This window comes from Ambystoma mexicanum, chromosome 1p, assembly GCF_040938575.1.
Source record: "Ambystoma mexicanum isolate Mex_15411 chromosome 1p, UKY_AmexF1_1, whole genome shotgun sequence".
NCBI classification, from domain to species: domain Eukaryota; kingdom Metazoa; phylum Chordata; class Amphibia; order Caudata; family Ambystomatidae; genus Ambystoma; species Ambystoma mexicanum.
Window position 1 is genome coordinate 1,265,273,533 of NC_090921.1, and position 25,877 is coordinate 1,265,299,409.

Below are 25,877 nucleotides of genomic sequence, written 5' to 3' on the forward strand. Positions count from 1 at the left end.
TATCTTTTTTTTTATAAGTCACGAAAAACCCTCATTCGAACCTGCGACATAGTGCAGTCACGAGACTCATTTAGCTAGGTCCGGCATGATAAGAAGTCAAAAAGGGGTTCGAGAGCGATTAAGGCCAGCTGTCCATCGTCAGAAGTAGTGGGGTGGCTGCTGCTACCGCACCGTCTTTGAAGGAGAAGCTAAGAAGCCAGAAGTGACCAGGCGGGTGAAGAAGGTAAAGGGAGATAAGAATGGCGTGTGCAGCTAAGAATGAGGTGATTGGAGGAAGGCCAGGTAGAAGTGTGGTGTCACATTTCAGTAGGCAACATTCAGTGGGCTTGCCATGGCTGGGATTGGAGACGCATAATTACAGGAACATTGAGTTAAATTATGTTATTTCGTGGAGTTTGACACCCGAAAAATAATTGCTAAGCAGTGGGGACTGTTGTCAGAAGGAAGACTTTATTAGTTAAAGTTTTAACACAACATGAGCATAGCAATGTGAGGGGGTAACTCCTGACCACATCAGAAAATGATGGCATGGGGGACCACCTGGTCAAACGTGAACTCATATTAGTAATATGAAAGGGGATAGACATGCCTTGTTGGGGAGTTGAGGTTACTGAGGTAAGGAAATGAATGGTAGCTGTGAGGCCTGAGCGGAAACCTGCGTGTCCACAAGATGAGCCTCATTCCGAGTAGGGCGCAAAGGGATACCGGGCACCGTTAAGGACATTGGTGCCAGTAATCCCTTTGCGCCCTACTACGAGTTCCCTTAGCGGGTCCCTTCCTTAATGCCTGGTTTTACCAGGCGTTAAGGAAGGGACCCGCTAAGAGAAATCAGAGCCAATAACGGTACCGCAAATTGCGCTACCGTTATTAGCTACTTCCCCCTTCCCATTGAGCCCTAAGGGGGCTCAAATAGGAATGGGGAATGCTTTGGTGAATGGGGACTTACCGGTCCCGCAAAGGTCGGACTGGACCGGTAAGTCCCCATCTCACCAAACCGGACACGGTACCGGTATGGGACGTATTCATGGCGCAAATAGCACCATGACTACCTCCATACTCGGAATGAGGCCTGATGTGTCGGGCTCCGGAGAAAGGCCAGGAAACGCAGAGGTTTTCAGGGAGGGGCTAAGAGGCCAATAAGACGGGTTAATATCATTGTTAGGTGGGAAAGGCGAGTGGGACATGAGGCGTGTTGCACTGCATAGTTTTGAGAATGCAGACGCATGTTTTTACTAAAATGGTACTTTTTTTTACAGCAATTACTGTTTGGGATATGTGTGTTGAGCCACTCACTCCCAAAGCTAATTCTCATGGCAGACTTCCTTCACGCGACCAGGGTTATGGTATCACATACACAAAGCCCTGTCTCACATTGGCTACACTGCACATAGTGCTCAGCCTTAGTCTTACACAGTACACACATATACACCCGATCGGGTATTCTGTTTCAACTCTATCATACACCTGCTGTCCGACCACTCACCAGCCATTATTTATATATTTAACTCCAAACAGTGCGGCGCCTCTCTTTTTTCCGGGCACTAACCTCCAGTCTCTGAATCATGATAGTTCGGGTCCAGGCCTTTGTCCAGCAAACGGGCCACTTTGTCTGCAGAGCCATGTTGAACGTACTCCAGGAATTTCTTCAGCCCAGCCTAGAGGGACAGCAGTCAACAGCAATCAGCAGCAAAGTCAATAGACCCACAGAGGCAGGCAATGCACATAGGCAACCAAACGAGTGAACGTGCGGGTGAGCTAAGGAAAATGAAATCATACACCAAAACAAGGCAACACTTCTCACATACACAAAAAAGGGAAAAGGTACACACCTCTGTAGTAACATCTGTATCAGACTTCCAAACTCCCTCGGTTTACCAACATATGTCAATACCACCACCATGTGGCCAGATTTGGAAATATGAAAAGCTGCATGTAGTAAGTGTCCCAATTAAATGTGTCCCCCCAGCTATCTATGGAAAGGAAATTGTTCTCTCCCATATCCACTTCCGGTACAACCAGATAGCCATGTCAGTCGAACGTTTACATCTGGCTTCTACTAAATGAAGTTGCTGGTTTTTTTTGTACCAATTGTTTATACTAGTGTCTACCGGTGTCCATTATTTTAGAATGGCATTTATATTTAACTGGTTGAATTTTCCTCGTCTTACTCATTGAACATGTAAAATACAAACCACTCTAAGCCAAATCTGGAACCAGCACAACCCCATTAATAGTGTACTACCCTGGCCATGGCTGCGAAGACTGAGAAGTGGCTGTGTGGGGATGGGGGCAGTTTGGGATATAGAGTGCAGGTGTTACTACACCGGCAATGTAACGTTTACTTATTCTCACAGCCAGCTGCCTCCGTTCCCAATGTGGTGGAATATTAGAGAGCAGGGTCTGATGGGATGATGTCAGAAGGGAATTCGTCACATAGTGATCCGCGAGATGCGGGGAGGGATGCCTGCCCCGGGTGGCCACCAGTACTCTAGAGGAAATCCAGCACAGAACACCCGTGGGGTAGCCAGTCTGCTTTGCCGATCACTGGATGGAGCCGATGACTCTGAAAAGTTACTGGCGCTTCCTCGGAACTTGTGCATTTGGCCGCTGGGGTCTCCTGGGCTGGGAACTCATCAAAGGCCCACTCCAAGGGGCAATGAAAACCGCAGACGTCTGTCATTCCCGTCGCAGTGAGCACATATTCTGTCAAAATTTAACAATAGATACGACTAGGAAGAGGTCCCTTCACTTAAAATGCATGGGAATGTGGACACAAGGGCGGTAGAGTAAAACCCACCATTATTTAAGAAATACAAATTGCAGTGTGGGTAGCAGTACAAGTGTATGTCTGACTCCTGTCTTGTGTAAAGTGATATAAGAATGAGGGTTCACCTCAGCATTAAAGGGATGGTCTAGTAAAAATGTTTATTTAAAAAATAGATAGGCCACATAAAAAAAAATACTAGCATTCTCCGTTTTACAACTTCCTATGTAAAATTTTTAGCTATTGAAGCTCAAAATTCGAAAAAGCAAGCACAGGGGCGCAGCCATTTTGTGAAATGGAGGCCCTCCTGTGCTGGCTTTTGCTTTTGCGGCACTAATGAAGGAAAAGCCAGCCAGTTGTAGTAAACAAAGGCTACCGCTGGGTGGCTTTCCCTTCATTAGTGCTGTAGGCGGAGGACGGGGACCGGAGACCAGAGCAGGAAAGCTGCAGCTGAATCTCGGTAAGTGCTATTTATTTTTTTTACAAAAAATAAGCACTAGCTGCGTTTTTTTTTCTAAATTTTCCGGGCTGGAGGAGCCCGGAAAACTTAGAAATAAAACCGCAGCTTTAAAAACGTATTTATGTTTGCGGTCGCTTTTGAAGCGACCGCAAACATAAATACAACGTTCTTGTGTTGGAAAACGCCGTGGTTTTTCTTTCCAAGTTTCTCAGGCTCCTCCGGCTCGGAGGAGCCTGAGAAACTTGGAAAGAAAAAACGCAGCGTTTTCCAACACAACCGCGTGTGTTTCTGCCTGCTGTGGCTATCACTTTGATATCCCAGGGGAGCACCGGAGACCCAAAGTGAAAGCCACAGCAGGCAGAAACACACGCGGTTATGTTTACATGCCGCGTAGTGTTTCTACCTGCAGCTGATTTCCCATTTGGGGCTCTCGGGCTCCCCGTGGGGAGCCCGAGAGACCCAAATGGGAAATGCTAAATGCTGCGTTGTCTGCCTAAATCTGCTTTCCCATTTGGGGCTCTCGGGCTCCCCACGGGTAGCCCGAGAGCCCCAAATGGGAAAGCAGATTCAGGTAGAAACAACGCGGTTGTTTTCCGCAATGCCGCGTTGTTTCTGCCTGAATCTGCTTTTCCATTTGGGGCTCTCGGGCTCCCCGTGGGGAGCCCGAGAGCCCCAAATGGAAAAGCAGATTCAGGCAGAAACAATGCGGTTGTTTTCCGCAATGCCGCGTTGTTTCTGTCGGATCTGCTTTACCATTTGGGGCCCTCGGGAGCCCGAGAGCCCCAAATGGAAAAGCAGATTGAGGCAGACACAACGCGGTTGTGTTGGAAAATGCTGCGGTTTTTCTTTCCAAGTTTCTCAGGCTCCTCCGAGCCGGAGGAGCCTGAGAAACTTGGAAAGAAAAACCGCAGCGTTTTCCAACACAATAACGTTGTATTTATGTTTGCGGTCGCTTCAAAAGCGACCGCAAACATAAATACAACGTTTTTAAAGCTGCGGTTTTATTTCTAAGTTTTCCGGGCTCCTCCAGCCCGGAAAACGTAGAAAAAAAACCGCAGCTAGTGCTTATTTTTTGTAAAGAAAATAAATAGCACTTACCGAGATTCAGCTGCAGCTTTCCTGCTCTGGTCTTCGGTCCCCGTCCTCCGCCTACAGCACTAATAAAGGGAAAGCCACCCAGCGGTAGCCTTTGTTTACTACAGCTGGCTGGCTTTTCCTTCATTAGTGCCGCAAAAGCAAAAGCCAGCACAGGAGGGCCTCCATTTCACAAAATGGCTGCGCCCCTGTGCTTGCTTTTTCGAATTTTGAGCTTGAATAGCTCAAAATTTTACATAGGAAGTTTTAAAACGGAGAATGCTAGTATTTTTTTTTTATGTGGCCTATCTATTTTTTAAATACATTTTTTTACTAGACCATCCCTTTAAGCACCCCCACAATCGAGGCTCCTTTGGATTTCAGTAAGATAGCTGCTTAATCGAATCTGTTCTATACAGCGACCAGCCGTTACACAAAGCCTGTGCCACCACAACACAGCCAGCCCACCATGGAAGCGGACGTGGAATCCTCTCAAGTGTGTGGGCAAGTGCGTTTTTCCGACCCGATTTCGGGGGTGTCCGCTGTTATGCTCGCAGCACCCACCGGAACAATGGGAGTTACTATCCCGCCTTTGGGCAGATCATCACAGGTGTTTTGGGATGGGCTGGCTAATAAGGACACAATCTCGCCATTATTCCATTCTCTAGAATGATGGTATTATTGTGCCAGGATTCGGGGAGGCCCCAATGCCAGAATGCCCCTCCACCCTCAGTGCCCCCATCCACACACAAAAGCATACATACACGCAGAAAGTCAGACACAGAAAAATAGACTCAGGGAAAGGAGGACACTACAACTTGGCTGGGTTTAAAATAGACTACAGTCAGCGCATATTCTTAAAGATATATGATCAAATGATTCCCCCTTACTAGAGTCCATCTGTTTCCACCTGCTATCAAGGTGAGGGTCTCCTAAAGGGACACGGGGGTGGGGCAGGGGGTGGGAGTTACCATATTTCTGGGGGATGGCCCATATCTTCATGCATGCAGCACCCTTCTCCCTGGCCTACCACTGGTTTAGATTTCCGTCTCTTATAAATTGTCCCGATTCGCCCACAGGGTCCACCAGTGAAGCATGAAGAGATTGCCGACCAACCTATGGCAGTTATATTCCCCTCGATGGGCAGACCATGGTAGAGATCACAGCCCCAGACACCCAGAAAAAGCCTTGGTTGGCCTCTCGGTTCCGTAGCTCACTGTGCCTACCCTGGTAGGGGGCTAAATAGGGCCTGCCAATTCCCAACTCTGGAAAAGTCGGTGTCACCAAGTGCATCAACTGGCACTGCCAAAGCCGCCAAGCATTAACCCTCGCTGGCTAGGAGGTACAAGTTGATGACACCACCCTGCTAGGTCTTTACAGTGCCAATTTACTCCTGCCCACTGGGGGGCAGAGGCTCTGATGGCCAGGCGGTTTACTGCCCCGTTTTCTAATGCTCCCGCCCCTGGTCTATTGGCTTGTCTCTGAATGGCATATCATGCAGCCACTATCTGCAGTGCCAGCACACATAGCAACGCGCGGGCGCTTATATAAAATACAGACTGTCTTTTTTTTTGCACATGCCCACTGATCAGAATAAGGATGTAAGAGTTTCAGGGAAGTCCTTAAGTAGCCTGACTTCTGGGTTCCAAAGCGCAGGTCATGTCATAGGTTTAGAAAGCAACTTCCCCAAATAGTGTACAACAATGTACTAAGTTCAATGTAGATACAACTATATTCCTGGGAGCAAAGTCCTCCTTCCGCTTTATCAAACAAAGACTAATATTCCTTAACAAGTCGTAATTTGGACCCTCAATGCAGAGAAACGCCTCTTGCCGTAATCAACTTAAATACCAATTTTACAAGTTAAGCAGTTAATGGAAGAGGAGTTTTGCAATGCCAGAGCAGATTTGATAAAGAATAACAACAAACAAACCTGTTTGGTTATATGTTGCAATAAGACAAAGTCCTCTGTCTCCTTCCATGGCCTTCCAAGTGCAAGGAACACAAGCTTTTCGTAAACCATAATGTCAAGCCCATCAATCAATGGTGGGAGAAGTGGAGAGACCCCCTGCTTATTGAAACAGCACTTGGCTCCCCCGCCAGTCTTTGCGCTTGCCTCTGGGCCGCTGCACTATGTTCAGCATTACTGCACTTTCAGCTTATGCTCCATGAACGGGGCAACCTCTCTGCACTTAACCCAGGGCCCTGCTGGACTGGACGTGTTTGTTCTCCCCCATCCCCCTTCCTCGGACCTCTGTCTGTATGCATGCATGACCTAAATGTACTAGGACTAGTAAGTTTGTCTGTCCTGCCCGAACCCCCCCCCCACCTCCCTTTCTTGCCCCCTCCCTAGCTTGGTCGCAACTGCAACACTTCAGGCACTTGCACTAGGAGAAATGCCGTCAGGCCTAGTATGCTAGTTTTTCTGTTCAAATCATTTGGAAACTTCAAGGCCTAATCATGAATTCTGTATTCCCTTGTTCCCTTCTGGCCTTGAAGCACTCTGAAGCACTCCACCTGTGTATAAGCACTGTATAAATAAACAATTACAATTACAATTGGGATAATGCTACCTGTTGGCTATGCTTAAACTTAAAGGTGCTTCCTGGAACATTTAAAGGGGGCTTAACATTTATAGGCTCTCCCATCAGTACTAAAGGAACTTGGAAGAGGTCGTACTGGAAGGCCTAGCCTTTGCCCAGCTACAACCGTTATGTTTTATTTTTAAAATAATACAAACATGGAACGAATCTATGTCAGAGCACAGTCAGATTTCTTGAGAATTATATAACACATCATAAAAACTAAGCATGCAAAACGCATCCAGGGTTTTAGGTTTAAAATACAAACCAAGGAGATACATAAGGGACATAAAAAAGGAGCCACAACCAGTTTTTCAACTGTTAATGAAAAACATATGAATTTGTTTCAAAGTGGGAAGGAAGATAAGAGCACCTGAAAAGTGAAGTGGAGTCTAGCTGACGGTGGATATGACAGGGTAGGGTACTGGTGAAAATCAGGGGAGCGGCACCATGTGAGCAATACTGTTGGAGCAGGAGCCAGGGAAAAACGCCCTGCTTAGGAAAGCGAACCTGTGGCTCTAGTGATCACACTTCATAAATACTTCACTCCGAGGTTCCTAAGATCCAAACGCGGTTCTCTGTGCCTGGAGGTCCAAACTGTGCACAGTGGAGGGGGGGCTAAAAAAATGTGCGCCCCCTCACCTCTGCCATTGACCAGGGGCGCACGGGATGTGGTGGAGGGACTGCCAAATTTTAGTTTCACCGCCTGGGGCATTGCCGGCGCTAAGGCCGGCCCTGCATGTGAGAAGGGCAAGCACCTTTAAAATGGATTTCGAGCGGGGAGGAGTCAGCCAATGTCGCTAGTTCAGTGCAGAAGTGATAGAGTTGAACATTCTGACCTAGGCAACAGCCTGACAACAGCATGGACCTTTTTCCTCTGCTGGGCACTGGGGGATTTGGGTACATACCAAGACTGAGTTACCTGGTTTAATCAGAGAAATAAAGAGAGCCTGGATTTGCTTATGACGATCAGATGATAGCATATTATTCCGACTGGCAAGTAGATGGAAATTAGCAGACATACCTGAGCATAAGTACACATTGATAAATTGGAATAAAGCCGGGCACCAAGAGAATTTGTAGCGGTACTGGCGATATGTGTCATACCATCAGTGGTCAATTCTCACATTCATGTATCAAGAAAAAAGATGGAAGATGGATTCAAGAGAAGCTGGAGCCCAGCCATGGACTTGTTTAACAATAAGCAATATCCATTCAGCCAGCCTTCAATCTTCTGCTTCTACACTCAATGAGCTTCTAACGCCTACACCTGCCGGAACAGCTGGGCATCATCTATGCACTAGTGCACATTGATACCAACACTGATAAGATCTGCCAGCATCGCTCCAGAGGTAATACACATTTATGCAGTCAGACTCCACCGTTGGTGTATACCAAATAGAAGGGGAGCCCAAATGGAGATCCTGACCCTCTGAGGTCAATACGTCAGGAAGGAAGAGTACCCAGCCAGCAAAGAGCCAACAATTACAATGAAGCTCTTCATGATGGTCAGCGTGGTCGATCATGTCACATGTTGCTCAGAGATCCACTGAAAGCAGGCCCTCCTCACATCCTGGGCATCATGATCCTCATCCAGCACTGTGTGGATTCTGGGACTACAAAGAGGCTGGAAGCTTAACTATTAAAGCGTCAAGAGGTTCAAGCTAAAGAACAAGTTACTTACCAACTGGTAACATTCTTTCGATTGGATGTTCCTCCAACGTATTCCTCATCTTAGATGTATTTCATCCAGCTTTGCTGCTCTTTGGAAATTGTTTCGGCAGAGGGCGCCGTGCGTCGATGTCGTCGAGTCGATGGTCCCTCGAAGGCCTCCGTTGAGGGTGACATCATCGGGTGTATAAGTAGCACACGCGGCGCCCGTTGGCCTCAGTTCTGTTTTTCCCCCTTTTTTTGTCTGTGATCTTGTACTGTGTAGATTGTGCCGGCAGACAGGTATCAGCCTTGTGAGATTTGAGATGGCAATAACCCGGAAAAATCTACAGAGGGGTAGGCTGGGAGGGCGATGAGGAATACGTTGGAGGAACATCCAATCGAAAGAATGTTACCAGTTGGTAAGTAACTTGTTCTTCGAGTGGATTGTGTCCTCCAACGTATTCCTCATCTTAGATAGACTCCCAAAGCAGTATTTTGCATACTTCTCTGGAGAAGGGGTCAGATTTTTTCCCCACCAATGCCTTTAGATGGCGGAATAAAGCACTGCTTTTCCAAAAGTCAGCTCCCTAGACTGGGAAGCATCCAGGCTATAGAATTTTGAGAAGGTGTGAAGTGAAGACCAAGTTGCTGCTTCGCAAATGGACCTTATTGGGACACCTCTTTGAAGGGCTGTGGAAGAGGCGATGCCTCTGGCGGAATGAGCCCTTAACCCCTCTGGTGGGTCTTTTTGTGCTAGTCTGTAGCATTCTGAAATGCAAAGTACGATCCAGCGTGAAATTGTCTGTTTTGTTACCGTTTCAACCAGTTTCCTTCCTGTGTAGCCTATAAACAACTGGTTGTCCACTCTAAGCCTAGAAAGTCTAGAGATGTAAAAGCTTAAAGCTCTTTTTGGATCCAGTCTGTGTAGTCTTTCTTCCTCCTTAGAAGGATGAGGTGGAGGATAGAATGAGGGTAAAACAATTTTATGACTTAAATGAAAATCAGATATTACTTTTGGTAAAAATGATGGTTTAACCCTCAATACAACTCTGTCCTTATGGAACACAGTATAGGGTGGCCCAGAAGATAGTGCCTGCAATTCGCTCACTCTTCTTGCTGATGTTAGAGCAACTAAAAAGGCTGTTTTCCATGTTAGTAATCTTAATGGACACGTGTGCATAGGCTCAAAAGGGGCACACATTAAGAATTCTAGGACTAAATTTAGATCCCAAATCGGTACTTGAAATGGGTGAGGAGGAAACACATTAGTGAGACCTTTTAAGAATTGTGTTATCAAAGGAATGTTGAAGTAGGAGCATTCTTCCGATGAGCGCTTGAAAATGGAAAGCGCCGCAAGGTAACCTTTTATTGTTCTGATATTCAGACCTCTATGTGCTAGGGTCAGAAGGAAAGATAGTACTTCCGGAATAGAACATAGAAAAGGATCAACATTCTTTTCCCTGCACCAGTTTCAAAACTTTTTCCAATGGCAACGGTATAGAGACGTTGTTGCTGGCCTTCTTGCCGAAAGCAACACCTCCATAACATCATCTGGAAGGTTCCAATCCCTGTATCTCAGCCTTTCAGATACCAAGCATGAAGGTTGAGTGTTCTGACCTCTGGGTGGAGAACCTGACCTTCCATTTGAGAGAGAAGGTTCTCTCTCTGAGGAAGACGTACTGGAGGACAGATGGACATATCTAGAAGGTCCGATACCACGATCTCCTGGCCCAATTCGGAGCAATTAGGATCATGCGGTTCCCGAAGCGTCTCAGCCTCCTGATGACAAGAGGAATAACAGGAATCAGAGGGAACGCATACAATAGTGGGAAATTCCAATCCACCATGAAAGCGTCCCCCAGGGCTCCTCTCGGGGGAAATTCCCTTGAGCAATACCTTTCGCATTTTCGGTTGGTACTGGTTGCAAAAAGGTCTACCTGAGGGGTTCCCCAATGGGCGAAGATCTCTTGAATGACTTCCTGAGCCAGTTCCCATTCGTGGGACACTGTGCTCTGCCTGCTCAGAGCATCTGCCATCATATTCTCTTCCCCGGCTAGATGAATTGCCATTAAAGAGATTCCCTCCTGAATCGCCCAATACCAGAGCTGCATTGCCTCTCTGCACAGGGGTAGTGACCCCACACCTCCTCTTTTGTTTAGGTAGTGCATGGCCACTGTGTTGTCCGTCATTATCAGGACATTCTTTCCCCTGACAAATGGCAGGAAGGCCTTCAGCGCTAGTCTGATTGCCCTCAGCTCTAAAAGGTTGATATGTAGTTTGGACTCCGATGGAGACCAACGACCATTGATTGTCAAATCGTTGGCATGAACTCCCCACCCCAGGAGTGAGGCGTCCGTCACTACTGTGATCTCCGGCCAAGGTTGCCAAAAAGGTTTTCCTTTTAGGATGTTCTCTGTACAGGTCCACCATAGAAGGTCTTGTCTGAACTTGTTCGGAATCTGAAGAAGATCCGTCATTTGACCCGAGAACTGGGACCACTGAGTCTTTAGGGCCCATTGAAGGGATCTCATCCTCAAGCGTGCCTCTGGCACCAGAAAGATGCAGGATGCCATGAGGCCGAGCAACCTTAAAAAGTCGTAAGCCTGGAGATTTTGGGCATTTTGGAATTTGAAAACCATCTGAAAAATGTCTTGAGCCCTCGTCTTGGGAGGCGAGCTCTTTCCCAAGGATGTGTCTACTACAGTTACGATGTACTGAAGCTGTTGGGAAGGTGTCATTTGAGACTTCTTTAAATTGAGGGAGAAGCCCAGTTTGTGGAGGAAGTGGCAGGTGACTTTCAGATGATCCAGTGCTTGCTCGGCAGAGCGCGCTCTGATCAACCAATCGTCCAGGTAGGGGTAGACATGAATCCCCCCTCTCCTGAGGTGCGCTGCCACCACTACCATTAACTTGGTGAAGACCCTCAGGGCGGAGGTCAACCCGAATGGCAGGACTCGAAACTGATAGTGTGAGTCGCCAACTACGAACCTCAGGTCTTTTCTGTGTTTGAGATGAATCGGCACATGAAAATAAGCATCCTGGAGGTCCAATGACACCAACCAGTCCTGGAGTTGAAGGGCCTGAAGGATCTGAGAAAGGGTAACCATCTTGAATTTGTCTTTCCTGAGGAACTTGTTCAAGTTTCTTAACTCCAAGATGGGTCTCAGTCCTCCGTCCTTTTTGGGGATCAAAAAATACAGGGAGTACCATCCCTTGTTCCTCTCGGCTGCAGGTACTGGTTCTATAGCACCTTTCTCCAGCAGGGTTAGAACTTTCTGCTGTAGGAGCGGGTTTGAAAACTTCAACGGGTGTCTCCCTGGTGGATTGCTTTGAGGTTGCTTTAGAAAAGGAAGGCAGTAGCCTTGGGCTATTATTTCTAGAGCCCAAACATCTGAAGTAATGGCTCACCATTCTTGCAGATGCTGCAACAGCCTGCCTCCTACAGGTGTTTTGTGGTGCAAGTCCTCAAAGTGGTTTTGTGACGGATGTTGCAGCCGCTGATGGCAAAGAGGCTGCAGCTGGAGCTGGCTTAGCACGTTTTCCTCGTCCACCACGAGTGGCGTTTCTTTGGCCCCTTTGACTTGCCATTCCTCTCGTCTTTCCATATGAGGTGTAATAACGATAGGATCGTCCCCTCCATGATTGCCCTTGCGCACGAAAAGGCTGAGGTTGCCTAATAGCAGCTCCTAAAGATTTGGCCGCTGCTTTTGAGGTCTGCAACCTTTCAAGGCTCTCGTCAGCCTTGTTGCCAAAAAGGTGAGACCCGTCAAAAGGCATGTTCAGAAGGTGGTTCTGTACGTCCGCCGCCATTGCGATGCACTCCCCCCAAGTGTACGAAAATTTTGCCAAGGCACATGTGGAGTTGGCAGATTTTAATGCCATGCTCCCGGCTGAAAATACCTTCCGTGCCCAACCATCCACACGCTTATCATCCCTGTCTGGAGGGATAGACGGGTACACAAGTTTGTTGGAAGCTGTGGCTGCCTGTATGACCAGACTCTCGGGAGTTGGATGTTTTGACAGATAGCCGGGGTTGCTACTGGCTGGGCGGTATTTTGATGCAAGGGACTTATTTACCGGAGGAATAGAATCCGGAGTTTCCCAATTCTTGGCCACCCTGTTTTGTAAGGCTACATGAAAAAGTAGTAGTGGGTCTTCAGTGGGACCATGGTCCAATATGTCTGGTAAATCGTCTTGGACAAATTGGGCTGGTGGTCTAGCCCATCCCAAGTAATCTACCACCTTGGTCATTAACTGACGATAAGATGGACTGGCATGCTCTCCTGGATCTGGTCTACTAAAGACATTCTCAGGAGAAGTGTCAATGCCACTTGCATTATGTAAAGACTCCACCAAATCCCTCATTCTGATTTCCTCTGAGATCAAGCATTCTGGGACATTTGGGGTGCCATATTCCAATCCAAAAGGTACATTTTCCTCCTCGGATTTCTCCTGTTCCTCAAAAATTGAGGTCAAAGATTTGAAAAACTCCTTCCTAGGGAGAGGCTTGAAAACCTTCTCTGGGAGAGGAGGAGGAAGAGGTGTAGTACCAGGCTCTGAAGAAAATACATGTTTTGTAACTTTCTCCTTCTCTTTTTCTGGCTGCCCTGGCTTGGTTGGAGCCTTTGGCGCCGAGGGTTTCGGCGTCGACGTCGATAAAGGCGTGGACGGTGTGGACGACATAGTGGTCGTCGACAGGGTCTGCTTCGAGGGCGTCGAGGCAGTCTTCGACGATTTTCACTTCGAGGTGTGACAGGTCTCGGACGGCGTCGGTGACCTCGAGCAGTCGACTCGACTCGAGCGTTTATCGCTCGGCGTCCTGGATGGTTCCCTATCCTTCCTTTTACGATCACCCGGGCTCGAGGGCGCGCGAGTGTCGGAGCGATGACGCTCCCGGCCGGCTTCCGAAGAAGGCGCAGACCGAGGCTTTGCCTTCTCAAACACCTCCATCATTTTGACCCTGAATGCTTCCCACTCTTCGGAAGACAAATGTTTTGTGGGGCATTTCATTTTTTTCGGAGACTCGTCTGACAACGAGGTGGAGGGAGACCTGTGGCGTCGTTTCTTCAATTTTTTTTGACGAAGACGATCAGCGATGAGAATCGCTTCGGGATCTAGATCGATGCCTTTCGCGTTAAGGAGATTGTTCCTAATGGGGTCTCGACTCGATGCTAGAGGCTTTTCGATCCTTCCGACCTACCTGTAGCTTTCCTCTCCTTTCTCGCAAGGCCTTCCCGTCATCGCCTGACACTTCGAACAGGCCTCCATGTCGTGGCCTTCTCCGAGGCACCACAAACACTTGCGGTGCGGTTCCGTGATTGACATTTTTGAGCCGCACGACTTGCATTTCTTGAAACCCGATCTCGGGGTCGTGGTCGGCGTCGATGACGAGGATATATTTCTTCTTGTTATATTATATTTCTTCACAGAACTCGAGGCGCGCCGAATGTCCGAAGCAACGTAACTGCGGAAAAACGGAACTGAGGCCAACAGTAGCGGGTGCTACTTATACACCCGATGACGTCACCCTTGACGGAGGCCTTCGAGGAACCATCGACTCGACGACATCGACGCACGGCGCCCCCTGCTGAAAAAATTTCCAAAGAGCAGCAAAGCTGTATGGAATACATCTAAGATGAGGAATACGTTGGAGGACACAATCCAATCTAAATGTGCCTCTTTTAGCTGGAGAGTAACCACCCTGTCCCCAGATGTCCATTCTTCGGGCAGGAGCTTGGTAATGACCATCACATACGATTTTGCAAATTTTCAACACAATTCTGCATTGTCTCCATTGGGGGAAATTCCCTTCACCTTTGATGGCCCTCAAAACCTAGTAGTATCAGAGGAGGCTTACTGAAGAGATTGTGTAGCTCTTATTTAATCATCTGGGTCCTGTGCTAATATTTTGGGTGAGGGAGAGAACTCAACATGATACTAAGGCCACTTTCCCACCTCACTTGTAAGAGTTGAACATATGATGGTGCCAGGAGGTGGGAGAAGTCACAAAATGAGTCTCTCTGCTTTACTACTTAAGAAAAAGAACACCTCAAAGAACATGCCTGCTTCCCCAAATCCAAAAAAATCAAATAAACCTTTTGATACACTGCTCTACAAAGACATCCTATTTGAGAAAAAATAATCTTTTCATACTGATATAATTCAAAATCATGCAAAAGCAGTCATGCTATTCTCTACCTACAGAGTCTATCAAACTGAAGAAGTATTCCCTTACTCCCTTCTCTCAGTCAATATGTGACAATCGTCCTCTGAAGTAGCACTCTGAAAAGCAAACGCTGCCCTCTCTCTGCCCATCATCTCCCCCTTACTCTACCGGCTCTACCCTTCTCGCCTTTGACGGATTCATGGGTAGGGTAAGCCTTCTATGTCAACAGCCAACTTCACCTCACTAATGAAAATAATCAATGGCTTGATTTTGCCTTTTGTTGATTGTTTTCAGCACAGAGTCGCTGCTATCTGGTCACAGGCCGAGTAAATTGAGGTTGCTTGAAGTAGCCCAAAAAAGAGATCTCTTTCTCCTTTCCCTGCTGGATCTTTGTGGTGGGTTCAGGCTGGAAAGACTGTCTGGATATCTGTACAGAATGGGGGCAAAGTGCTGGGAAGACAGGCTTCCACTACTGAGGCACTCTGGGCTTAGGTCCTGCTGAACTCGGGGAAGAGGTCGCCATCTTGACAGAAATAATAGTCTGGTGCTGAGCTACACGTAGACGATATGCCCAAGGGCATACAACTAAACTGAGGGAATTCACTGGAGAGAAACAGCATTCCAGTGCAGACCGAAATAAGTTGATGCTGCACCCGCCGTTCTTTATCCCACCCAGGCCCAGCCTTAAACGACTGTGTCCCTTATCCAGAAGACAAAACGTATGACGGGTTACTCCGAGAAATTGTCACGAAGCAGTGGGCCACAAATGAGCTTTTCAGCAAAATATAGCATTTGATTTGGGAGGTGAAGGTGGCGTAATATTTGTGCAGCCACAAGTAGCAATGGAAAGTCAGCTAGGCATGGGATGTCCATGGTGCCTCTGCGCAAAGAAGACAAGTCTAAGCGCTACATTTTGCTATTAGAGAGGTACAGCTGGTTGCTGTCAATGATTCAATCTAGGATAATGTGCAGTTCAGGGCAGATCCAATCCATGGTCAAGTGATCATCATGACCTGACCTGACATGATATGATATGTCATTTATAACGCACCTGTTCACAAGTGTTTCTAAGTGCAACAAGACAAGGGAGGGAAGACAGAGGGAGGAAAACACAAACGATCTTGCTAGGCCTTGTGTCATTCAAATGGTGCAAGTGCAACAGCACAAAGTGCAGGTGGAAGGGAGAGGGGGGAGTGCAATCAGTGCAGCAATTACTATGAGTAAGTGCAGCCAGGGCAGCGCGGCTCTTGGTAAGTGCAAGGAGGCAAGGGACTGTAGAGGTTACAGTTACAACCCCTAAGTAAGCGGTAGGCCCTTAGGCAGTGCAGGGAAGACTGATCATGGAGTAGTCTGGTACCCATTGAGACTCTGAGGCAGGGGTGGCTTGCCCATAATGGGCAAGGGGAGTCGACCCACCGGGTCTTGGTCCCCTCTGACCCATTATGGAGGAGCCAGACCAGTTAAATACGAACACTCCCTCAGCTCTTTTTTTCAGCGGAGGGAGTGCTCTTAACTGTGAAAGGGAAACTTTGTTTCCCTTTCACTCAGACAGTATCAGTGCAAGATGATACTCATCGCCACGGCGTGGCCGAAGCAGATTTGGTATCCCGACCTACTCAGCCTGTCAGTGACCCCTCCAGTCAATTTGCCAGTACTTCTGCACCTGCTTACCGGGGAGAAAGGCACAATCCTTCATCACGACCCAGGATCTCTGAACCTGAAGGTATGGCTCCTGCAGCCTTAGAGTTTGGAGGTTATGCACTGCCAGCAGACTGCAGGGAGGTCCTCGCCAAAGCCAGGGTGTTGTCGACACTAAAGGGATGTGCAGCTCCTGACGGGGAACCAGTGGAATACGAGGGCACCGGCGTTGGAACTCCAAGGTGTGTCCCTGAGCAAGAGCATGCAGCACCCATCTGTCGGTGCTGATCTTCTTTCACGTGCTGACAAACCCCGTCAGCTGGCCTTCCACTGGGGTGCACGAGTGGGGGCCTGACGTCTCAGCCGGTTCAGGCTGGCTTGGGCGCTGTCGCCCTGCCCTGTTGCAACGGAAATGCTGACCTCCGCTACCGTCGTCCTGGGAGCAACCCATGTAGGCTTCCTACATGTAGGACCGGGGAGGTTGCCTGTACGATGTGGAGTATCTTATGGATGATCTGCTCTACTGTCCCCTGAAGGAGCGAAAAGATGACAAGCGATGCTGCTGCAGAGTGCCGTCTCTGTCTTTATGGCTTGAAGGGATTTGTCGACCGCCTTCCCAAACAGGTTTTCGGCGTCGAAAGGCATGTCCAACACCTTTGCCTGAATGTCCTGGCGAAAGTTAGTGGCCTTCAACCATCCCTGCCGAATGAAGGCAAACTCTGTTTCAAATCTGTTGGAAGCCTGTGTCTGCGATCTCCACCTCCACCATAATGGCTTGGCCCGACACAACCTCCCCTTCCTGGAAGAGGGCGAGAGCCTCAGTTTTCTTGTCATCTGAAGGAATTCCAGGATAGGATCCAGCTTGTACCAGAGGTCCCGGTCGTATCGTGACAAGATAGCCAGAGCATTAGCCGCTTTGCTCGTGGATGCTGCCGTCTAGATGACTCTGTTCCCCATAGCATCCATCTTCTTCCCCTCATTGTCCGGGGGGACCGATAGTTTGGAGGCTGGGTTGGCTGAACTTTTTTTTGTGGAGTCCAACCCTACCGAGTCCGGCGACGGTTATGACCTTAGGCACTTGGGTGCGGACTACGGCCAGGTCTCCAACCTGTCTCGTTTGGGAGGAGCTATGCAAGGGTTTTTTAATAGGCCAGGCTTTCTTCTCAAATGTTGTCTAAAAAGGGTACTGACACGATCGTCTTCCTCTTGGACTCACGTCACTGGTATAGGAGGCCCTTCTTTTTGGTTTCCTCGTGCACCAGTTGGAACAGCTCGGAGGCCCTGGAGATCATCGAGTGGAAAGATCCTACCTCTTCTCGTGAAGAGCCTCTATGAGGAGTGTCCAGGTGCAGTGATTCGTTATCCACCAGGACGAAGACCTCATCTTCGTTGGTTCTCTTGGTGTGTCCGTACCAATGTGCATGTATGTATCCGGATCCACTCGTGGAGTTGGGTACCGAATTGGAGGAGGAGGCTGAAGCGGTGGCATCGTGTGACGCTTCCTCTTCTTATGTGGAGGCTGGTTCAGGGCCTGCAGTACAACAGGTGCCAGTGTTGGAGGCAACCTCTGCTGGATCTCTGTCACTAGGGTGTGCAGAGTAGACAGGAAGACTATGGATAGGCCCCTATTCTGATGAGTGAACGATGGAGTGCTAGGCCCTCTACCGCCTTCCTACTCGACTGTATGGACAGACGCTTGGTCGTTGTCCGTGGAATAGATGTCCATTGGCTGATCGTATGGAACCTTTGAGGCTGCTTTGGGACCTCCTCGCCCCCCCCCCTTTTTCCCTCCTTAGTGCTGGTTACCGGGATATTAACCAGTAACTTCTCCCCCACTTTGGGGTGCCTGCAGACTTTGCTGCTGCCTCGGTGGCTGTGTCATGCCTTGGAGGCAGGGACACTCTCTGCACTGTAGGGACCGCCCTCGCTGGGTCGGTACCTCCCACTGTAGCAGTCGTCACAGATGATGTCGACCAAGTGGTCGCAGCGTCATAAGCTGTGCAGGGTGAGCCTGCTGTGAGGCCCTCATCTCTTCCTCCGACCTTTGTTTCTCTGATTTGTCCCGTAACTTGGCCGGGGTGGAGGACTTCCTCTTTATGGAAGAACCCGTCGGCAGGCCGGCTGAGATGGTGGACGGCAATGGTGATCGCAGTCTATCCGACCTGGGACCCGCACCAGCGCTGAATCCGGCGGAATCGGCCTTGCAGATGTTGGACTTTTCTTGGACACCAACAGATGGGGCATCCTCAAAGGAGTTCGAGCTCCTCTTGCAGGGAGACCGCTCCTTGGATGGACCGGTCTTGGGTGAGGCATGACCCTGCTCGGAGGAGTGGTCAGGGGCCTTGCTCAACTTGAGCCATGCCACCAGCCTGCTATACCTGTCTTTCTTTGTTTTCTTTGAGAAAATCATGCATATCTCGCATCCACCCTCGTTGTGGTCCAGGTGCAAGCAATACAGACACTTTTGATGCTTGCCCTCCACAAAGACGTTCCTTAGCCTGCATTGAGCGCAGGGTCTGAAGAGGGTCCTTCCCTCCTTTTTCTCCTCTGTCATGGTCGGAGGGCGTGAAGTAGGCCCAAGTCGGCCTTGCAGAAACTTCGACGAATAATGGCCCTTGAGGGGCGCGCAACTTCACCGACAACGGATCCCCCTTGCCGGCCGATGTAGATAAGAGCAAAAGGGCTGTGATGGAACAAATATAGAACTTTTCCATGAAAAACATGGAAACAAGTACAAAATAGCTCAGAGAGGAAGTCGAGGACTCCCAACGTGTGTGGTAAAGATCTGAATTTGGCTGCCAGAGGCGGGACTTAGGTAAAGGACAGTCATTGGATGGGGGCAGTGTGACCTAGAGGACAGTGATTGGTTTAGAGGAGAAATACAGTTTTAAAAGTGAAAGTGAAACTGTTTTTCTTTTTACTGCGGATTCCCAGTCTGATGACGCAGACTATTCATGAGCATGGTAATCCATGCCAGACCCCATGCTGGAGAAATGTTATTATGAAACAAGAATGCCATTTTTTATGCAACCAGTCTAGCCATTTCTTACTGAGGCAAGACATTTTCGAATCAGCATCTTTGATAAAGCAAGCAGGATAAGTGGTATTGTTCTTACTGTGGCATGACATTTTGTATTAGGCATCTTTGGTAAAAACAAGCATAAGCGTTATTATGTAGCTAGACTGGCATTTCAATGCAGCAGTCTAGTCATTTCCTATTGTGGAATGACATTTTGTATTCAACATCATTGGTAAAGAAAGCATGATAAGTGTTATTATGAAGCAAGACTGGCATTTTTTGTGCTAACAGTCTAGCCATTTCTTACTGAGGCACGATATTTTGAAATGGGTCATTTTTGATAACGCAATCAGGATCAGTGGTATTATTCTTACTGTGGCATGACATTTTGTATTAGGCACCTTTGGTAAAACAAGCATAAGTGTTATTATGAAGTTAGACTGGCATTATGATGCAGCCAGTTCAGTCATTTTTGCATTGTGTTATGGCATATTGTATTGGGCATCGTTCATAAAGCAAGCATGATAAGTTTTATTATGTAGCTCGACTGGCATTTCAGTACAGCCAATGTGGACAGGTTTTCATGCTTTGGCATGCATTTTTAATGGTAAAGCCAACTGGAGTATGTTCTTATGTGGGGATACTGCCATATATTGGCAGAACAAACATGGACATGTTTTCTAGTATCAGTACTGTCATTGTGCACAAAGCAAACATGAGTATGTTCTTATATGGGAAAAATAGGGTATAATGTTGCAGCCAGCATATAAATGTATGGGCACAGCTACTGTGAAAATGTTTTATACTGGCACATATTGTGGGAAAAGGAATCATGAAAATGTGTTGAAGAAATGCTCCTGTGCACTGTTGGTGACTTGCATATATCAGTTACCCTACAAAACACAATTGCAAACTGTTTGGATTTTTACCAAATTTTTTGAAAAAGTGTGGTCTAAAATGCACCATTTTCACCCATTATTTAAAAATAATTCTTGGGGGGAGAACCCTCCGAACACGAGGGAGCCTGATAGAGAGCTTACTGTCATTTGCAAAACAATGAAAGTTACAGGAGAAGGTAGAGATCAGGTGGGCCAAAGGGGACAACTAGAAATTGAAGAGCCAGGGTGAGAGGATAGAGCCCTGGGGAACACCACACGTGGAGAGAGAGGTGGTGGAGAGAAAGGACCCAAGTTGGACCTGCGAGAGTCGGTCCAGGAGGAAGGAGATCAACAACTCCAGGGCATGATCCGTGATGCTCAGGTTCTCAGAGTCAATTGATCAAAATGGCGTGATTGATCGTCTAAAAAGCAGAGGAAAGGTCAAGGAAGATGAGGACAGAAGGAAGGCTGGAGTCAGTATTTGAGAGCAGATCTTCACAGGTGTTCTGGAGAGCAGTTTTATTTGCCTCTGTCTTGTCTGATGCCAGACTGATGGTCATCGAGACAACCAACAGATTCAGTGTGTGGGGTAAGCTGGGAGATGGCCAGCTTTTCCAGGAGTTTGACCAAGAAAGGAGTGATAGAGATTGTACAATAGTTTGCCGGCAGGTATGATCGCCAGAAGGCTTTTTGAGGAGGGGGTGCACAAGGGAGCTCTTGAGGTGAGAGGGGAAAAATCCAGTGGCGAAAGAGTGATTGCATAAATCGGCCAAGGTTGGAGCGAGATTGTGTAAATGGGGTCGTTGATGGTTCTGGAGGAGCAGGGGAGCACTTGTTTGTGCACTCTCTTCTTGGACAAGACAGAGAGTCTGAGTTGCCTTTGGGGCCGGCAACAGGCCGGTTTGTCAGAGGATACGCCCGAAGACCTCCAGTTCCTCTCAGCCATCCTGCACTTGCGTTTCAGGGTGGCGAGGTCAGGGTCATACCAAGAGTTGCACTTGGAGGTAGGCTTCATGCGGATTGTCATGACAGGGGCAAGGTTTTCCAGAGTGTTGGAGATAGAAATATGCGGGTTAGAGAGGGCTGTGTCAGAGTGTGAATCAACCGCAGGAGTAGGAGGAGCAGAGAAAGTAGAGGCAAAGGCATCCACTGACACACGGTTCATGCGCTGAATGACCGAGAAGGTAGGTGGCAGTGCTGGGTTGGGCTTTGTCTGAGGGACAGAGTGTCAGGTCAGAGGAAAGCAGAAAGTGGTAAGTCCAAGAGAGAGGAGTGTTAGGGAGGGGGGTGTCTGAGGTGATGAGAACATGCAGGATGTGTCCAGCAGAGTGTGTCGGACCAGAAGGTGGAATGGAGAGAAAGAGTGTGTCGCATAGGTTGCGGAAGATCCCACAGGAGGGATTAGAAGCATCCAGGTGGATGTTGAGGTCTCCGAGGAGGAGAAGCTGAGAGGTAAAGGCAAGGGTAGAAGAGGAGAGGTCTGCCCATTCTGAGAGGAAGAGGGCAACCTGGCCAGGTGGCCTGTAGATGGTGGCCAAAGTCAGAGAGAGGCCAGGAGAGATAGAGAGCCTGCAGACCAGGCAGTCAAAGGAGAAGTAGGCCTGCATAGTAATGACAGAAGCAGGGACCCACTGAAAAGATCAGAGCTACTCCACCTCGGTTGGTTCTGAGCTCGGAGAGGATCTTGTAGCCATCAGGGAGGAGAGTGTCAAAACACATGACAGAGCTGGCCGTGAACCATGTCTCGATGAGATCGAGGACATCCAGGTCAAAGTCTTTGTGGAGGTGGCAGATGTCAGAGAAGTGTTTGACAGCACAGTGAGAGTTGAGATTAATGACGCAGAGCAGGTTGTTGCATTTGAAAGAATTCCAGGATGGGGTACAGACTTGAGGTACACCCCACGGAAGTGGTAGAGGGGCCTGAGAGTGGGCAGAGGTGGTAGCAGGAGGTGGCATAGTAGCCAGCAGGGACGAGGAAAGTGCCAGAGAAGTGCTAGTATGAGTAGCAGGAGAAGGAAGGAAGTTGATAAGGCATGGGAGACGCCCCTCGAAAAGGGGGAGATTGGGCTGAGTGCCCTGGACCATGATGGTGCCATTCAGATAGATATTAATGATGGTCTTGGAGGACTGGAAGGAGGTCAAAAGGAAGAGGTAGGAGTGAGGGCCGAGACCATATGATGGGTTCATAGGTCTGGAGACGGAGCGACAAAGAGGATGTCGGTTACGGCCTGTCTGGAGGAAGTGCTGATGTGGGTATCAGTGATAGAGAGGCCAGGGTTCGAGACCAGGATATCCCTCTTGAACTGTTTCCTACCAAACCTAGTGAGTTGGCTAGGATAGGAGATAGAGTAGCAGTTTCAGAAGATGGGAGAGGTTGAGAGCACCATAGAGGGTGAGAGGAGGCAAGAATAGAGCGTGAGGGAGGAAAGAAGCACAGCCCAGAGACGGAGACAACAGAGGGAAGGGTACACACAGGAGGAGACACACAGGAGGCAACAAGCAGGCAGCTACAGGGGAAAGAAGAGGCAGCGTGGACAGAAGACTGGGGGTAAGGGGAGCACACATATTCAACTATCCTAAAAAGAGGGAAAATTGTCTAGTTTCAACACAAACAGCAATGTAAGAACTGCCAGATTCGACTTTCCTAAAAAACAGGGGAAAATTCCTAGTTTCAATACAAACAGCAATGTAGAAACACCTAGATTCGACTATCCTAAATAAAATAAAAGAGAAAAAGCCTAGTTTCAACACAAACAGCAATGTAAAAAGGAAGCGAGTTTTCCCGGAGAGATGGCCCAGCAATACAGTTCACTGTAATGCTCATGGGTGGTGCAATAAGAACAATAAGAGTAATTAGAGGGGTGGGTCAGTTTTGTGGGGTGCAGTGATTACTGCACCCCCTGACCCACGGCACTTACTTTAACAGTCGCAGCAGGTTGACAGCTCCAAGCTTCTTGCTTCCCCGGCAGATACCGATAGACACCATCTGGAGCTTCTTTGAAGGAGCTGTCCTTTGCCTCTGGGTCCTTCGCCAGAGGGGGCTGTGACAGGCAGTGGTGCTGCCCTAAGTGGTAGAGCTAAGAGGGCTGTGCTGCCCAATCAGAGACCGGGTTGTGAAGGGAGGAGGGAGGCAGGAAGTAGGAAGCGAATAAGGGAGGGCAGACGACAACTACACGTTCAAGCGCCAACATTAAAAACAAATTAAAATCAAATCCACATGAAAACCCAGTCGCTAGCCCACGAGCACGCTGGGTGCTGCACTCGCCCCCAAGAGGAATGCCTGAAAGTGACGCTGGTCGAGTGAGGGGGCACCAAGCCTCTCAGTGCGCACACAACTGGTTGTGCTGCCCAATCGGAGGTGGGTGGTGAAGGGAGGAGGGAGGCGGGAACCAGGAAGCAAACCCAGGAGGGGGGAGGGCAGAGGACAACTATGGCATGCAAGCGCCAACAATAAAAATAAATTCAAATCAAATTCAAATGAAAAGCGGGTTGCTAGCCCACGAGCAAGCTAGGTGCTGCACTCATCCCCCAGAGGAATGCCTTCAAGTAATGCTGGTCGAGTGAGGAGACACCAAGCCCCTCAGTGTGAACACTGTAATAATACAGCTGTGTAGGCAAGGGATAAGTGTGCGGTGGGCAGATAATTCGCTGAAGGAGGATGGGCATTATGGGGTAAGTGCAATATAACTACCTCTGTAGCTTTATGGAGTGGTATTGGTCCTGAGAGCGAGGCTTTTCTTCCTTGGGCTAATAGTGGTATAGCGAAGTAAACTCATCAACAAGCAAAATGCCTTGGAACAGAGGCCTCATAAGAAGTACGGTGATGCAGGTGAAAACAGTGGCAATGTGGGGGTAATTCAATTAGCACTGCATTACTGCACTGTCATACTGCAAATCTGGTAGTAAAGTGGTGAATTTACCTCCAGCGAAAGGCTGGAGGTAAATCATCCACCTTTCCGGCAAAAAATGGCTAAATCAGTGGTATTAGTGTTGGCAGAATTGCCACTGGTGGTAATACTGCCAAAATTAGCCATGGGGTCCTATAGCACTGTCGTATGACCACCTGTAATCCCATGGTAAATATGTGGGACCCAGTGCCAGTAACGGTAATCGGGTTGGCGGTTATACAGTAGAGATACCACCAAATTACCACCAAACTCGCAATGATGCCCAAGGTCTTTTCAGAGCCTGGAGTACTTGATCACTGGTATGTTCTTCGTTTTGAATTTGGTTACAAAGGCACTCTGCACAATAAAATACATAGGACCTTTGGTTTGTTGCTATGTAAATAAGGTAATGCAGAATTCAACAACAGCGTCCTCTGCTTCCATCTCTGTGTTGACAAATGATGGTCTGTTCCTGTTAACCAAGGTCCGATCATCGGTTCATTTATTTTAAGAAACACTACCCCAAAAAACAGACGTGCACGGTCTTCACAACCAAAAATATTGACAGTCATTGCCAAATGGAATGATGCCGACGGGGAATGGGCAGGCCTCATAGATTCAAGGTCTGAGGAAAGACCCTGAGTTGTTCTGCTAATAACCCGTGCATCTGTCCATTCTGGACCCATTATTCGGCAATACTCACACACCTCCCTTTTTCCCCCCAAAAAGGTGTTGCATGAGCCTTGCTTGGTTTTTTGGCATAAAAGGCCGCAGATTTTATTCTCCACAGGTCATAAAACACACTGCACACATTAGTGGAGATACTTTGTAAGATGCGGCGACTGCTCCGTGTCCGAAAACCTTCTTCCCCTTTGCTTTCCAAAAGTCCTCATAGGCCCAACTCTCCCAGCCCTTTTGCCTGAGCCTCGCCTGCCCCTGCAGGTCATCTTGGGCGGGGAGAGCGCCGTTTCTTTGGGGGAAGCTGAGCCCTTGTTGTTCCCCCCCAGACGCCCCCGCCGTGTTAGGCTCCCAAGGGGCGCTGGGACTGGAAAGGGCGAAGACCCTTCCCGCTTGCACCTGGCTCTTCCGGAGTCTGTCTCTTGTGTTTGGTTGCCCAAACACCGCCACACCGCCTGTCGTCCTGCGACGTCGACGATCAGGCCTCTTGTTCGTTCTTGTTTGTCGGGTGGGTGGGTGGAAAAACAATGTCCTCGATGGCAAGCGGGTCCCACTGCCAGGGGTGAATGAGTTCTGCAGTGGGGACCCGCCTGCTTTAAAAGGGGTTAACTCCTCCCCTTTTCATTGTCCCGCTTCGCGGGCTTTTCCGTTCCTTTGCCGCGCTCCTTTTTCGCGGGCTTCTTTTGTTTTTTGCCGCGCTCGCCTCCCCCCCTTCTGTGGAGAGGGGAAGGGCGCTTTTGGAGGAGGACACCGCTCGGGTTATCGGGGTGCCTCCTCCATTTTGGGTTTCCTCGTCGACACCTGCATAACCCGTGCATCTGTCCATTCTGGACCCATTATTCGGCAATACTCACACACCCCCCTTTTTCCCCCCAAAAAGGTGTTGCATGAGCCTTGCTTGGTTTTTTGGCATAAAAGGCCGCAGATTTTATTCTCCACAGGTCATAAAACACACTGCACACATTAGTGGAGATACTTTGTAAGATGCGGCGACTGCTCCGTGTCCGAAAACCTGCTTCCCCCTTGCTTTCCAAAAGTCCTCATAGGCCCAACTCTCCCAGCCCTTTTGCCTGAGCCT

General features: G+C 48.6%; 1 protein-coding gene across 1 annotated transcript in view; it reads right to left on the reverse strand.

Moving 5' to 3' along the window:
- Nucleotides 1-25,877, reverse strand: part of SHANK1 (SH3 and multiple ankyrin repeat domains 1) — a 2,604,687-nt gene that overhangs the window by 1,881,233 nt on the left and 697,577 nt on the right. Inside the window, exon 5 of the mRNA XM_069605116.1 lies at nucleotides 1,547-1,655. Coding sequence (XP_069461217.1) covers nucleotides 1,547-1,655 — 109 coding nt within the window. The remainder of the gene's footprint in view (nucleotides 1-1,546; nucleotides 1,656-25,877) is intronic.